Source organism: Rhinopithecus bieti, unplaced genomic scaffold, assembly GCF_001698545.2.
Source record: "Rhinopithecus bieti isolate Rb0 unplaced genomic scaffold, ASM169854v2 scaffold_11964, whole genome shotgun sequence".
NCBI classification, from domain to species: Eukaryota; Metazoa; Chordata; class Mammalia; order Primates; family Cercopithecidae; genus Rhinopithecus; species Rhinopithecus bieti.
The window spans coordinates 4,402,107-4,419,075 of NW_016807677.1; the positions used below are offsets into that span (position 1 = coordinate 4,402,107).

Here is a 16,969-nt window from a genome sequence, read left to right on the forward strand (position 1 = left end):
TATTAATCTTAAGTATTTATGACTCATGGGTTAAAATATTTATCAATTTAATACCAACAGGTAATTTTGTTTGAAAGAGGCTCCAACTGTTATCCTTACCACTTTTATTTCCAATGGGAGAAAATTCTATGTTACCTTTCTTTTTACATTCTCCTTTGTAGATGTTTTGAACCACAGTATCTGGTTATCTTAGGAAATTTAAATGACAGCCCATTAACAGGCTTTCCAGAAAGTTTCCCATCAGTGAAAAAAAGTCCCACTGACTTTCCTAGCCACTCCCATATTCAGCTTGTAAATAACCTATTGTGAGAAGCATATTCCAGTAACGATGACCTTGAGTGACCTCAAGTGTACACCAATATTATTCCAATGGAAAAGTTAGATAGTAACAGTGTTTAAATAATTGAAAACTAATTGGAATCTCTTCAAGAAATACAATAATGGGGCACATGCAGGCACAGCAAAGATTATTTATAAACAATGTATGAAGGAGACATGATACTTACACCTAAATAACAAACAAAATCCCCTCCAGGCTAAATAGTTCTTTTGTACACATCTTATTAAAGCCCAAATGAAAATATTTTAAAGCTTTAAGAAAATTACCATAAATTACTTCCTCTATAATTTGTGTCTTGCATGGTTCTAAAATGTTCATAATGCTATAATTTGTTACTTATGTGAAATTTTAAAAAAATATCTCCATGCATATCTTGTTCACTTTTTTTTTTTTTTTTTTTTTTGAGACAGAGTCTCACTCTGTCACCAGGCTGGAGTGCAGTGGTGCGATCTCGGCTCACTACAACCTCCACCTTCCAGGTTCAAGTGATTCTCCTGCCTCAGCCTCGGAGGAGCTGGGACTACAGGCGTGCACCAGGTAATTTCTTGTATTTTTAATGGAGACAGGGTTTCACCATTTTGGCCAGGATAGTCTCAATCTCTTCATCTTGTGATCTTCCCACCTTGGCCTCCCAAAATGCTGGGATTACAGGCGTGAGGCATCACACCTGGCCTTGTTGACATTTAACTCACAAATACCTTAACATGCTGTCTAGAGAAATTGCTCCTACATACTTATTCTTAATTACAGAGGATTCAAGCAATTCTGAGTTTTTATAGCATCCTCAAACAGAAAAAGCTTCAAAATTAGCCATTTTTTCCTTAATTATTTAGTTACGTATTTAAGAAATAGAGACAAGCTCTTGCTATGTTGCCCAGGCTGGTCTAAAACTCCTGGCCTCAAGCAGTCCTCCCGCCTCAGCTTCTCACAGTGCTGGAATTACAGGCCTGAGCCACTGTGCCCAGCTAAAACAAGCCAATTTAATGCCCTTAAACAATCAAAATGTAATGTTAAGGAAAATAAAACAATACAAACCAAAACTGGAGTGCAAAAGCAAAAACCTTTTGGCTATAGATTTGTGAACTAATGGGATCCTTTCCCAAGGGCATGCTGGAAATATAAAAAATGAAATGACAGAAGCTTCCCGTGTTTCCCTCCTTCCTTAGGCAACTTCTTATCCTATTTCAGTTTCCTGAAACATATCTAGTTAAGACTCTTGTGATTAAAAAGACAAAAACAAGTATTTATAGAAGTCCATCAGATTCCTCATTAAAGCTGAAGTCACACACCAGAGACCGGTGATCTGAAGGATAATTGAAGGATGGTAGCCAGTTGGGTCCAATCTGTTCTTCGATGGGCAGATCAAGAGCCGACCTTACATTTAGAGCATGTTTAGAATACCAGATGTATTCCAGGGTGTGCCTGCCCTCCCCTGGGGTCCAGATCTTCCAGGTAGTATATGGGGGTTCTGGCTGCCCACCAGCACTCAGGGGCTTGTAGGCACTGTTCAGGTTGAGGCTGGAGGAAGCGAAGTGTTTCTAGGCCTCTTGTGTTGGTTCTGCATTGAAGTCCCCTCAAACAACAAGGGGAATCTTGGCCCTTGAGTGACGTTTGGCAAGTTCTGAAGAAGGTCACAGCCTTGAGCTGATCAAAATCACTCCCAGACAATGCGTGCTTTCACACAGGTGACACCGATGCAGTTGGTCTGACTCCTTGCACTCTAGGAACTGTGCAATGGCCACCTGATTGGTTTTCAATGTCATGGCCATCAGCCTAATATTGGCAGTGTTCACTAGCTTGATTTGGTTTTGGAGGAAAAATTAGGCACAGCTGTCTGGTCCATTGTTTTTTGTTCTATACCTAGACAAGATGACCAGGGCTTGAGGAAAAAAAAAATGTGCCTTGATAGCCCAGCCTCCTGAGGAGTGGTTGGAAGGTGTCAAAATACTGTTCTACCTACCTCTTGGAGGCACAATATACCAGGCTGGTAGAATAGGATTTCTTCTAGCATGAGATGCTTCCTTTCTTTTCACTTGAGTGTTTCCAACATTGTACAAAGTTGTCGTTGTCTTTCCAAGAGCTTGGACGAAGTTGTTGCATTGCATGACCCTAATAGGTAGGTAGTTACTGGAGCAGTCTGTCCCCAGATCCACAAAATCTCTCTGGAACCAAGGAGGTTAAGTATCCGGGACAGCCCTGCATTCCTCAAAAAGCTCTTTAGGATCTATGGGCTCCAGATGTTCTAGGTCAGGTAATACCAAACACTCTGGGTGCAGGAGGCAGTACTGCTGCTCAGTGTCTTGGCAAGAGCACTAGAGTCTGCTCATATTATTTCAATCGTACTTCGACTACCCATACAACCATTCTGCTTTTCACCTTCTCTACAGTATTAAGTTACATGATATACTCAACACTTTATTATAAAATAGGTTTTCTGTTAGATGATTTTGCCCAACTATAGGCTAATGTAAGTGATCTGAGCACATTTAAGGTAGGCTAGGCTAACATGTTTGGTAGGCTAAATGTATTAAATGCATTTTTTACTTAATAATTTCAACTTACAATGGGTTTGTTGGGATGTAACCCCATTGTAAGTCAAAATGCATCTGTACCGATTCATTCACCTTGAGTTTAATAGAGGGGAAATACACCTGGACCATCCTAAGAACATAGCTTGCAGGACAATTACCGCACAGAACCACCAAATGAGAGGCCCCCCAAGAGCACTAGAATGGCAAGCTCTACTAAGCAAATATACTTACCATTTTTCAAGCTGTAGTTATATTTAAACCAATTCGCACTGCAGTTCATTTCACAGAAATTACTTCATAGCTTCAGGAATCCCCTGTGAAATCCTAAATACCAGCACTACAGCACTACAAATTTAAACTTAACTTAAAAATAATGAACTAATCACTGAATCAGCATGTCTTCATATATACCTGCACTAGACTGGTTTTGTTTAACTCACAGGCTGCCATTTATTTTATTAAAATTCAACACAAGCTCCATTAAAGGACAATAGAATTAGCTACACAATTAAGATACAGCAGATGGCATTGAAGCAGTAAGGTGCCTGTTCATGTAAGATTTAAAATGAACAGCAGGAGTTGAAAATTTTTAAACTGCCTTGAACAGTTAAACTGGTGAATAAACCAGCCAGTTGTGCGGAAGAAACCTTGAGGCATTAATAGCAGTATCTGGTTCCTATGAACCTTTCTTAAGCCCACTGTTTTCTTATCTATCATTGCATTCAAAGTTAACATTCCTGAAAGCCAAGTTGGGGCAAAGACCCTTTTGCCAAGTTTTAGTTGGAAACACTAAACCAAGTCAAGGTCATACTATTGGTGACGTTTACAACAGTCCTCGGCACGATGTAGGCAGTCATAGGCATTAAGTGAACGCTGATTTAAGATAACGCCTCCAGCCTCATAACTAATCACAGTACCCTTTATTATCAATATTCATTAGCTATCATTACAGGATGCTCACTGTGCTGAGCTCAGAACTGTATGAATAGCATTTAAATTAATTCTAACAATTCATTAAGTAACGTTATGAACCTCATTTTACAGATATGGAAACTGAGACTTAGAAAAGCAACTTGCCAAAGTCACTCAGTATCTCAGGAGCCTGAACTTGAATTAAGAGTTTGACTCAAGAGCCCTGTTCTTAACTACAGTTGACCCTTGAACAACATGGGGGTTAGGGGTGCCAAAGCCTCGTGCAGTCAAAAATCTGTGTATAATTTTTGACTCCCACAAAACTTAACTACTAATAGCCTACTACTGACCGGAAGCCTTACTGATAATATAAACAGTCAATTAACATAGATTTTGTATGTTATATGTGATATTACATTTTTTACGCAAACATCAGGAACAATATGTATATTATATTCTTACAGTAAAGTAAGCTCTCAGAAAAGAAAATGTTAAGCAAATCTTAAGAGAAAATAAATTGACTATTCATTAAGCGGAAGTGGATCATCATAAAGGTTTTCATCCTCATCATCTTTACATTAGTGGGCTGAGAAGGAGAAAGGGGAGGGGTTGGTCTTGTGTCCCAGGAGTGGCAGAAGCAGAAGAAAATCCGCATGTAAGTAGATCTCTGCAGTTCAAACCTGTGTTGTCCAAGGGTCAACTGTCCTACCCAATCCTGCCTTCCAAGACACTGAAGTTACTGCATGAGCTAAAACCCATGCCATTCCAGAAAGAAGTGGTCAGAAAGATCAGCAGACTTATGTTTTCATAAATTCATTCTTAGTAGACTCATGAATTTCAGTCTTAATTCACTCCTTTGGAAACAGTTACACTACAATCCCTCTCTCCACTGATACAGCTGTAGTATAGGTAACGCAACTTAGTACATGTTAAAACGTTACTCAAATGAAAATATTATGGGGTTATTCTGATCTACTAGCTAGTGATCTCTCTGTAACTATCACACATCAGGATCGCGCTACTATGTTCGTATCTGTAATAGAATAGACATGTAATTTGACATCACCACAGAAGTCTTCTCACCTAGTGGTTCTCAAGGAAAGGAAAGAAACCTGTGGGTCTTTCCCAATTTTGATTTGTCTTCAAGGGGCATTTGTCAGAATGAGGTGCACAAAGCAATGAGATGTGTTCTACAGATGATTCTATTGCACATTCTGGCTAGGAAATCACCTTTAGTACTGTGGTCTAGAATATGTAAACTTAGGAGTTAGTATGTTCCAAATGAAATCCCTTCTCAGCTACTTACTGACCAATAGAACTAGAGCAGCAAGCTATTTATATTCTGTAAACCAAGCAGTCACTGCTGTGCATATAAATAAGCCCTCATTATTACTCGCAATAAACCTTAGTTATAGAATCCGTCTGAATTGAATTCCCTGAATGTAGCAGAGTGGCCTAGTCCAGTGCTGTTAATTCAATAACTCTAACAATGAGCCCAAATCTGCTTCTTTAAACTTATCCATGGTTATTCTAAAGCAAAACATGTTCACTTCCTGTTTGACCTGAACTTATTAACCCATTCCTAATTGCATTACAAGAGTTTAAACATTAGCCATATCACTTCAAAAGAAAAGCCATCTTCTCCCAGTGATTAAACTACTAAAGAATACATGGTACAAAAAGGTTTGCATTTCAATAGAACTAGCTTTATTTACTTATTTATTTATTTATTTAAACAAAAGAAATGATTTAAAAGCAAATGCATATATGTACCAAGGGATGGACATGACCTGGTACTTACAAAGGAGCTGCTGTGTCATAATGGAAACAGCATATTAGGAGAAAAATAGTATTTCGTGTGCTGTCTGCTTGAGTAATCAATCTGGAGATGCAAGTTAACCGAAGGTGCTCTGCCAAGCCATCAGCGTGAGAAAAAAAAAACCACCAGAAGTTGCCTCCAGATAACTATGTAGTGGCAGCATGATAACTGGCATCAACTCACGGTCTTCTCATTTTCCCCATTTTCTATAATTTTCCTCTTCTTTTCATCTATTTTTTTCTTGAAGATGTTATTTCGGTAAAACTGAAGTTCTTTGATGCTTTCGCTAATGTCGTCAAGTGCCCTGTAAGCAAACACACCACACTGAATCAACTGTCCAAAAACAGGACATGAAAATCATTTTAAAAGTACAACTGTTACAAAATGACTTAAGAACAATGGGTGCTACTATACATGTCACTATCTAGCATCATCAAAAGTAGAACATTTCAGAAAAGCAATTTTCTTTAAATGTTTTGTATAAACTTTTGACAAAAAAATTGGTAAAATATAAAAGATTAAACTTTCCCAAATTGTTCCATAAGATGGTGACATCTTCCACCGGGAGAAAAAATAATTCCAGGGTCAAATAAGTTTAGGAAAACTAGATTAAACTTTTACTGAAGTAAAAGTTAGAAAGCATTTCATATACTAATTTGTATTATGAACTCCCAAAAGGAAGCTGTCCTATATTTCTAATATATTTATTAATTTTCGAAAATAAATACATTTTAGTATTTCTAAAACTTAATCGACCACATTTGCAGAATACTTATAAACAGCTCATGGAACACAGTTTGAGAAACACTGCGCAATACTTAATGAGGCCCCTGAACAAAACAGACTGACATACTTGAACAGAAGTCGTCACTCAGTCATCATAATAAACATCAATTATCAAACAGTACCTAACCATACCAGAGGATCTACCTCCTCTCTCATGGTGATTTGTGCTATAATCAGTGGCAGCCTGCCTCCATCTAAGAGCCTTTCTTTTCTTCCAATATGTTGTTTCCCATCTGTTGCGGTCTGAGAAATCAGGTAACCAAGATTATTAGAACAGTGTGCAAGTAAATCAATAAGCTCTGAATGATGGGCCAAGGGCCACTTCTAGAGAATACCCGGCACAAATTTTAGTGCAAGAGTTTTATGACAGTTATTTGTGTGGCTAAGGCAACCATCTGCTTTCTTCCCAGGTCTTGGATATATGTCAGAGCTGAAGCTGCCAAAATTATAGCCTCTGGCTAAATAATGGTACACAATCTCTTATCCACAAAACTGAAACCCAAAACATACCTGAAAACCCACAGTACTTTCATAACCTATTATGTAGCAAAACCTGAGCAATCTTAACGTGAGGCTATTGACAGGCATCATTAGTTATGCCATTTGGTGTGAATATACACATGTTTCACTACAGAAATATCTATGTGTTTTATTACGGGCTGCTTCTCAAACCTTGTTAGGGATGCTACAAGATAATAAGCAATACAGACATAGTGTTACCTTTCTAAAATCTGAAAAATTCTGAAATCCAAGACACACCCCAGTTGTTTCAGATGAGGTATTCTAGACCTGTATGACTGTGCTACAGTCTACATACACTCAATAAAATAACATGAGAATGCCCGACTTTTTAGGGATTGGTCTTTCTCTGTTTGCCTAGAACTGTGCAAGGTACGTCGTAGAGGCTCAGTGAATGGTTTAACAAATGCTACCCTTAGAAGCCAGCTGCTAAACCTTCCATCAGGTTTCATGTTTCTCCTGAAAGACCACAAAATCAAAAAGAAAAGACCAGTACAGGACACATGAATATATAGGATCTTTAAACTCCTTGTCGACTTGTACCTAAGGCTACAGGCGTAAGAGAAACAATCAGAAAAACTCTAACAAGTGTCAAAGTAGGCAACTATATTATACGATTGCACATAAAGTGTTCTGATTTCAAAAGGCTGCCAGTCCATATCCTCTGTGGGAAGAAAGTTAGCACGGTTCATTACTAGAAAGACTACAGATGGTTTCATCATGCCTATAAACCAAGCTATCTAAGAGTTTTAAAACAGCAATAAAGGCTATAGAACCCTCTCAGAATGGAACACTGGAATCCTGACCAGAATTCCTAACAGTAAGAGAACGTTATGTTTATGATAGTCGAACTTTATCTTTTCCCCAAGAAAAAAGAGTTAAGGGACATTATTTCAAGCAGTCAGGAATTTGGGAGTTAAGTGTGTGTCAGACTGGAAAGTGCTTGGTAGAACTCAAACTTACCTATGAGAAGCAGCCTTCTTTGGTGCAAATTCATATTCTTCTGGATACCAGCGTCTATACACAGCAGAAATGGAACTCTCAAAGGAAGCTGTCTCAAATACACTGAACAATTACCTCCTTCAAGTAATCCATTACCATTGAAAATGGCATTTGAGTCATGATTCTCAAGTTGCTTCTTTGCCAGGGCCTCTATCTTCCACCCTCTCCTCTCTTTCTTCTATATATTTTCTATGAGCAAGCTCATCAGTGTGTAAGATTGCTAAATCTGGAAATCCAGCCCAGCCTTCCCTAGAGTTTCTGTCATGGATATGCAACTGCCCACTAGATACTTGCATCTAAAAATCTACCAGACACTTCTAATTCAACATATATCAAACCACACCCATCATCCTCAGCACCTCCCCGCCCCATCCACCATACTCTTCCTCTTCTCTTCTTCTTTTTATTTGAACACTGCCATCATCCACCAAAGCTGCTCACACTAGAAACATCAGAATCACATTACACCTCTTCCTTTTCACACCACCTCATTTGAACACTGAGTGTCTGTCAACTGACCCTCTCACATTTTTATCATACAAGCCCCTCGTTTCCATGCTCTGCCCTTTCTCCAGTTCATTCTTCTCTCCAAGATGGCGGAAAAGGCTCCTTTCTATCTCTCTATCACTTTTCTTGCCACCTTCGAATCAGAACGATCATATCACTCACTCTTCTACCTATACTTTCTCAAAGGAACCCCATTCCTTGCAAGATCATAGTGAACTTCACTGGCATGGCATGCAAGCCCTTAAGGCTCTAGACCCACCTCCCACCTTCTCCAACCTCATGCTTTGCACTCCAGCATTAATGGTTTGTGATTCATTTAATACATTTTCCCTTAGCTTCCTGCTCCCTCACATTCTTATACTTCTGTCTGCTCTCTCTGAATGCTCCCTCCTCAATAAAATGCCTGGAAGACTTCCACTCTTCTTTAAATCTCAGTTTCAAAGCGATTTCCTTCCTACGTAAAGGTTTCTCTGACTCCCCATTCCTCTTGCTCCAGCACAGTTAGATGCTGCTTCCCTTGTGACCTCAGTAGTCCATATGCACATTTTCACTACAGGAGTCATGAGAGAGTATATTTTTAGGGTGTGTTTTTTACACATATGTCAATCCACTACTTTCTAAAGTACTTAAGAGCTTTTCATCTATATGTTCCCAGTCAGAAGACTTCCATATAATATTAATTAATCCAGAAAATTTATTGAGCACTTATTTTGTGCCAGGCATTGGCTTATTTACTGGGAACATGTCTGATAATTGTTTCTCCCAAATCTCACCAGTCCAGGATAAGTTAAGGTCCTATACAAGCAAGAATGGGATGAGGAAGATATGAACCCACTTGGCAGCCTTAGTTCTATAGCTCTATCCAATTACTTTTCACAAGTTCTCAATTAAAACATGCTAAATGAGGTAATTTAATGGATCCTAAATATAGCCCTTACCTGCACAGTTCTTTAACAGTGCTCACATCAATTATTCTATAATGAAGATGTTTCATGAACTGGGGCATGTATTTGTCAAGAAACTTCTTATCTTCATGAACTGAATTTCCTAGAAAGACACGAAGCATACTGCATCTCTATGTTTCTAGTAGTATACAACAGGATATCAAAATTCATAAAACGTATTTGAAATGGAGATGATTTTTTAAACTTCAAACAATTCCTAAAAGCACCTTTGTATTTCTAAATCAGGTTTGGGTAAATGTGATTAGCTTACAAGTACAGATTTGCAAGTACTTAGTCAGTTTAGCTTATTATAAATTTGTAAATGACCTCTCATGAACAGAAGGACGAATCTATCATTCCACATGCTTGATGTAATGCACAAATCTATTTGTTACTTTTTAAGGTCATACCAGATATGCAAACTTTCTCCCAGTGTCACAAAATTCACACCACTAACCCTAACAATTTAACTGAATCACATAGGTAGATAAACCTTTATTTACAATCCAAGCCTTTAAATAAATCATATGAATATTCATGTTTCCAAAAGTAACTAAAACACTAAATTTTAATTGAGACCTTTAAAACACATACCAGCCACATTGGCTGGGGGAAACATTTACACAATATATGCTCTAGTACTTAATGCCAAAACTTATTTTTATAAATGTTTAAGAACAGTATTAGTTACCACATCAACTTACATGTACAAAGGCACATATACCTTCAGAGAAACATTAACTTCCCTCTGGCAATGTCACCCCTTTAAAAATACTGGGAGAAGAGGCCTAGTCTCTTTAGAAAGTCAGTGTCATAGGGGAAAAATAATAGGTGGAAAGTTTTACATTAAGAGACTAAAGAAATACAACTAAACGAAATGCATGAACCTTGACTGAATCCTGGTTCAAAAACAAGTATTCTGGGGAACGTCTAATGTGGAGCAGATATATGATACTGAATAATGTTTAATTATCTTCAATTCAATGACACTGTATTACATAAGAAAATGTCTTTACTCTTGGGAGATGTTTGATGACGTATTTAGGAATGAAGTGTCCTGATGCCTGCAATTTCCTTTAAAATGTCGAACAAAATACAGGTAAAACAAACAAGGCACAAGGTTAACAATTACAAAATCCACTCCTCTGTGCATGTGAAATTTTCCATCATAAAACATGTGGGAAATTTTATTAAGATTTCATGTCAGGTTTCAGGGCATTTTCCCAATACTCGTGCTATAAACTACACAAAGAAACTTGAACAGAAAAGTAAGATGTGTAACCCAAAGCAGGGTAAATGGAAGACATGGATGGGCTCGGCTGGTCTTTCTGGAACTGCAGTCTCTTGAACCAACCACTACATATGGAAGACTATAAGATATACATAGGATTGGATTTTACCTGCAAGTGGACAGAGCCCTGGAGGAGTCTGCTGTCGTACAAAGGACAGAAATTCATACTCTGCCTGCTGCAATGTAATTGTACTCTCCTTCACTGCCTTGGTAAGGCCAGACTGCAAGAGAGAATCCCCAGCCCCACCCCCAAAAACACATGTGAAGTCAGTTTTCGAAGGCATCCAAAAATGAAACTTCACTTTTAAAATGGGCAAATATAACTACAAATAGACCATTTTCAGAGCTCAAGTTCAAATTGCAACTGCCATCTTTGCACCATTTTTTTTCTTAAAGAATCCAAGCCAACTTAGTTATGATCCTGACTGTTAATAGCATTTCCACAGTCAAAAAAGATGGTGTTCAAAGTCCAAGGATATTAACCTCTGGGAAGAAACAACTATTAACAGGAGAGCAGCAATCCCCCTTCTCTGAAAGTTGATGTCTAACCTTATCCAAAAGACTGACTTGAGTAATACTTGACAATCCGCAATGCGTTCGCGACAGACTGAATGTAGGAGAGAAAAAAAAGAGGACATTCAGGAGAAGATGATCTCGAGAGGTCCCGAAGATGAAAAGTAAACAAGCAAGCAGTTTCCCAGGCTTGCCAAGCAATCTTCTCTAAGCCTTTTTAAAATACCATCCAACAATGGTAGCGGATTCAGGTGTGTGAGCAAAAAGCTTGTTACTGATCCCCAAAGCAGCAATCCTGTTATTTGGTAATGTTACCTTCCCATGATGCTCCTTACACCAATCTGACATGCTGTCCAGCAACTCATCTGGTTGTTTTATAATCAGGTTAGGACCCTGTGGATGGGAAACGCCATCAGTCACCAAGAACCAACAGGAATAACCTTACTTTCAGAGGGAACGTTTAAGCTGTTTTAAGGACTAAATATACATATCAGAGAAAGTAAGAGATAAGGATACTTTAAAAGTGTTCCTCCTTCATTCCAGCACTGTTTGTTAAGGCAAAATAGAACACACGTACACACATACACAACTGAAAACTCAAACGCCTACAAATAGATGACACAGATATCTATCAAGGGTCAGCAAACTATGTCCCCATGCTTCAGCTATTTTTTTATTTTTTTTTTTGAGACGGAGTCTCGCTCTGTCGCCCAGGCGCTGGAGTGCAGTGGCGCGATCTCAGCTCACTGCAAGCTCTGCCTCCCGGGTTTACGCCATTCTCCCGCCTCAGCCTCCCGAGTAGCTGGGACTACAGGCGCCCGCCACTACGCCCAGCTAATTTATTGTATTTTTAGTAGAGACAGGGTTTCACCGTGTTAGCCAGGATGGTCTCGATCTCCTGACCTCGTGATCTGCCTGCCTCGGCCTCCCAAAGTGCTGGGATTAAAGGTGTGAGCCAACACACCCGGCCTCAGCTATTTTTTAATAGCTAAAAAGCTAAGAATGATTTTTACATTTGTAAAAGATTGTTAAAATATATATATATATGATGAGAACATATGACTGTACTCAAAGCCTAAACTATATAATATCCTGCCCTTTCCAGAAAAGTCTGTCAACCCTTGATTATGAGTTCATTTTGAAAAGTGTCTAGGCCAGGCATGGTAATAATCCCAGCACTCTGGGAGGCTGAGGTGGGAGGATCACTTGAGGCCAGTAGTTCAAGACCAGTCCAGGCAACATACCAAGACCTCATTTCCACAAAATTAAAAAAAAAAAAAATTAGCTGGGCATGGTGGCACACCCCTACGGTCCTAGCTTCTCAGGAAGCTGAGGCAGGAAGATCACTTGAACTCAGGAGTTCAGGGTTACAGTGAGCTATGATCATGCCACTGCACTCCAGCCTGGGTGACAGGGTGAGACACTATCTCTTCAAAAAAAAGAAAAAAAAAAAGGCCGGGCACGGTGGCTCACACCTGTAATCCCAGCACTATGGGAGGCCAAGGCGGGCGAATCACAAGGTCAGAGATCGAGACCATCTTGGCTACCACAGTGAAACCCCAACTCTACTAAAAATATAAAAAATTAGCCGGGCGTGGTGGCGGGCGCCTGTAGTCCCAGCTACTCCGGAGGCTGAGGCAGGAGACTGGCGTGAGCCCGGGAGGCAGAACTTGCAGTGAGCCGAGATCGCGCCACTGCACTCCAGCCTGGGTGACAGAGCGAGACTCCATCTCAAAAAAAAAAAAAAAGTATCTATATTGCAGGTGAAAAAAGTAATTGCAGAACCATATATGCATACATATGATTTCATTTACAGTTGTTTAAAAAAAAACACGCATTTATATAAGCATACAAAATATCAAGACAATACATAAACTTGGAGTAAGATGGGGCAAGAGAACAGGACAAAAATCCAATAGTTTACTATACATACACTTTGGATAGTTACACTGCTTAACAGTATTTTTATATTTTAAAAAATTTAAAGAGGCAATTGTTGATATCTGAAACACACACACACACACAAAGTGGTCCTCAAATTCTCAGCTCCATTTCATAGTGTGAGTCTCACATCCAAGTGTGAGTCTCTCAGATAAGTCCTGGCAGTAGGACTTATTTAAAACAGCAGCTGCGGCATTAAAGCAAGTCACCTTAGCTTCTCCCTCTGTAAGACAGTGATAATAATAAACTGCATCCCTTCCCTCGTAGAAATGTTAACAGGATAAAAGAAATTATAGATATGAGCTCTTTGAACTCTCTGGTAGAAAAGTATTCTATAAATCCAAGGTATTATTACTACTAAGGTGGTAAAAACAGTTTGCAATCACTGAAAGAAATGGCTAGAATTTAATTAAAATACGCCTGACATCCTACTACTAAAAAGGAGGTTTAGCCAAACAAGAAAACTGGTGTTGGCAATCTCTGCGGAGAAACAAAAAATTTTGCTTGGATAACGTACGTTTTATGATAGTCACGAAAAAATAATACTCATACTATTAAAAAAAATACTAACAATGATGGAAAAATCAAACCACCACAGATCTAATGCTAGATACCTATTCTAGATCCCAATTTAGCAAGCCAAGGGACCACAGCTACAGAAAAATTTTCAGAGTAGGATGCCTGCTCTTCTACCAACATAAAACATCTTTCTCAGACTCTTATAAAAGAATAAAACATACTGCAGAACTGATAGCCCCTAAGCTTTTTTTTTTTTTAAACATCTTTATCCTCATCTGACTTAGTCCATTTACAAATGCTGCATTCATCTGCAGCTGTGTGAATACATACCCAAATTTCCTCCAGGGTACATATCAACCTACCGGTCCATTAAACTGTCAGTATTTCACATAATATCAACAGTCTAAAGGAAACACTCTTCTTCAGCCAAGGGTAAGTTAGGATGGTAAAATAAAGACACTTCTCTTCACTATTCATCTCCAGTAAATCCCAAGTAACAGAAAAAAACAACCAAATCTAAAACTCAGGGCTTTATTTATACAAAGTTAAAAAAAGTTGTTATGATGAGAAATACGAAGTCTCATGATTCTCCTACAGCTGATATGTGGGGAGGATAAGCCTGGTTCTCCACAAACGCAGTCATTCATCTAGAAATATGTCCTCACCTCTTTTACCTACACAGCAAATCAAATGAAAGTGTTAACTGCAGATTTACGAAATTTATTCAGTGCCAGTAATGTATCAATGCTACCCTCTAGGAACTTATTTTAACAAGACTCTCTTTTCCACAAACATCCCTACTTTGTTCCTATTCTGGAGTTTCTGGCTCTGAATACTGCTGACAGTCTAAAACAGAATTATCCAGGGTCAGGGATTTCACCCCCTACCAGATGGTGTCACATCCTTGTTAAATGTTTCATGAGTGGGTGAAATGCAGCAGGTGTGTTTTATTTGTTTTGCTAAATGTTTCAGTCGAAAGCAGCATGCAAAAACCTTAATCATGCCCAGTCTGTTAACAAGAGAATACTTTATGGGTGTGCATTAACAGAAATTCTAAAATCTTAATATAGATCTAGAATATCACATGATCTAGTTGAAAAGGCAGAATTGTAAATATGGAGTCAAGTGAAAGTCAAGGTTATGATATAAAGACGCAAACACTGGCACGAGTCACCACATCTGATGGGAGGACAGTTGGCTGTCCTACTTGCTAGGAGCACCTTACTGAGACGGCCTGAGTTAAACTATTGGCTCCCCTAATAAACAGCCACTGGGGCCTCAGACAAATTACCCAACATCTCTATGCTCAAGTGTCCTCATCTATCAAATGAGCATTACAACAATACCTAACTTACAGTTGCTGTGAGGACTAAGAACAAAGACATATAAAGCACTTAGAAACTGTACCTGGCATACAGTAAGCTCTCAGTAAATGACAGAATTTATGTTTCTGTAAATTTCTGGCATGGTTAATTAAAAAATAATGCTTAATTTTAAATTTAAATTTTAATTAATTTTCACTAGGCTGTGAGATGGATTACTTTGGTTCTAGTACCACCTCTACCATGACCTAGCACATTACCTTAATCCATATGGACCTCAACTTTCTTATTTTTTAAATAAAGAAGCTGGAAAAAATGATGGGTATATCTCCAGTGCCCTTTAAAAAGTATGACTGTATTACATGGTATCACGTACTTCAGCCAAAATGTTGAGATCAGAGTCAGTTATCAGACAGGCCATCTCAATAATCTGGTCCTTCTCAATGTCCAATCCTGTCATCTGCAATTAAAAATAAATATATAACACACACAAAGCCATCATTCTGGCCTCTTTTACCCAAGTTTGTTTAACAGAAATTCCCTCAAACATAGTCAGCTTGTAACCCATAGCCGAAACAGAAGAGAAGAATGCTCCTTGGCCAACTACTGAAGGTACTAAACACGAATCCTCGTTTATTCAACAAACATTTACCAAGGGCCTGCTATTTGTCAAGCACTGAGATTCTACTCCGGGACAGATGCAAAGTAAGTAAAACTGAGTGCTGACATCACTCAATTTTGGAAGAGTTAGATAACTAACGCCACCACGTCTCTGCAGAGTTTACAAAGTTTTCACATTAATTACACCACTTGATCTTCACAATCTAATGGAAAAACTACTGTTATTATCCTCACTTCATATAAACTGAGGCTCAACGGAGGGAGGAGCCCTTGTTTCAGGCATGGAAAGCCTGAAGGGATAGGAATTGGGTTCTGGTCCCAACTCAGACTCTCACTAACAGCACGACCTTGAATGAGTTGAATCCTTTCTGTGGGCCTCAATGTTCTCACTTATGGAATGAGGGGTAGGGCTGAGTCATCTCCGGAGTCCCGTCTGACTCTAACAACCTAGGGTCCCTTAAGGATTTAGTTGGGGGAAGCTAAGAAGAGCCGCTGCCCCCGCCCCCACTCCAGTGACCCAAGCCCAGAGACGCCAGGGCGTTAGGAAAAGTCCACATCTGGGTGGAGGGGTGGGCAGGAGAGGAAGCCACACGGAGGACTCCTCCCTTGTGGAAAGAAGCCCTACAGCCCAGCACTGCGCCCGACGCCCGCAGGACTCCTGCCTCCGGACTTGCCCCGCGCCGCCCCTGGCCGGCAGCGCTAACCTGCCACACCTGAGACCCAGAACCCCGCCGCTCTCCCAGGACAGGCTCGGCTCCTCGGTCCCACGCGCGAAGCCTCACTCGCCTTCCCCAAGCCCCCGCCGACCTCACTCACCTCCAGGTCCACCCAGACCATCCGCTGAGCCATGCTCTCCCCTGCCGCCATGGCTGCGCCACCTTCGCGTACACCTCGCGTCCCGAACCGTCCGCGACTCCCACCTACACCCCGCAACAGCCTGGAGCCCAGGGAACCGCCTAGCATCACCCGGCACCAGCAGCCACGGCCCCAGTCTCGCAGCCGGCGCTGGCGCAGGCGCAATAGTCGCTAAACGTCGCAAACCCGTGGGGAGGCGCACGAGCTGAAACCACACGTCCCAGCGTGCGGTGCGCAGGCTCGCCCTCAACAGCCCGGCTTGGCTGCCGAAGGGAATGATGGAACTTAGAGTCTCACCTGCGGTTGCGACCGGATGCCCCACCCCCGCCACGTGTTTTTCGGGTGTTACTGGACGCGCTTGTTTTGCACGGCTAAGTTTGTTTGCTTCCAGGAGTGATTTCCTGAGTTTTGGTTAGTTGTAACCGCGCAGTTAAAAAAGAGCTCTTACTTTGGTTGGTTGGAAAAGATCTGATTATCTATGTATGGTATTTTTTTCATGTATCGCTTTCCTTTTTTTGCTTTTCTTTTTTTTTTTTTTTTTTTTTTT

General features: G+C 40.0%; 1 protein-coding gene and 1 pseudogene across 2 annotated transcripts; both read right to left on the minus strand.

The window, feature by feature from the left end:
• Positions 1-1,584: 1,584 nt before the first annotated feature.
• Positions 1,585-3,151, minus strand: LOC108536349 (nocturnin pseudogene; annotated as a pseudogene).
• A 2,316-nt stretch (positions 3,152-5,467) lies between these two features.
• On the minus strand, positions 5,468-16,668 carry REXO2 (RNA exonuclease 2). 2 transcript variants are annotated; one of them, XM_017883140.1, is made up of 7 exons: positions 16,384-16,668; positions 15,323-15,406; positions 11,480-11,557; positions 10,761-10,872; positions 9,355-9,463; positions 7,871-7,924; positions 5,468-5,906 (listed from the first exon to the last, which is right to left on the minus strand). In XM_017883140.1, the coding sequence occupies exons 1-7, from the start codon at positions 16,528-16,530 to the stop codon at positions 5,777-5,779; spliced, it is 714 nt and encodes a 237-aa protein (XP_017738629.1). In that variant the 5' UTR covers positions 16,531-16,668; the 3' UTR covers positions 5,468-5,776. The 2 variants fall into 2 exon arrangements, with proteins under 2 accessions (XP_017738629.1, XP_017738630.1); XM_017883141.1 differs by lacking the exon at positions 7,871-7,924.
• Positions 16,669-16,969: the final 301 nt, after the last annotated feature.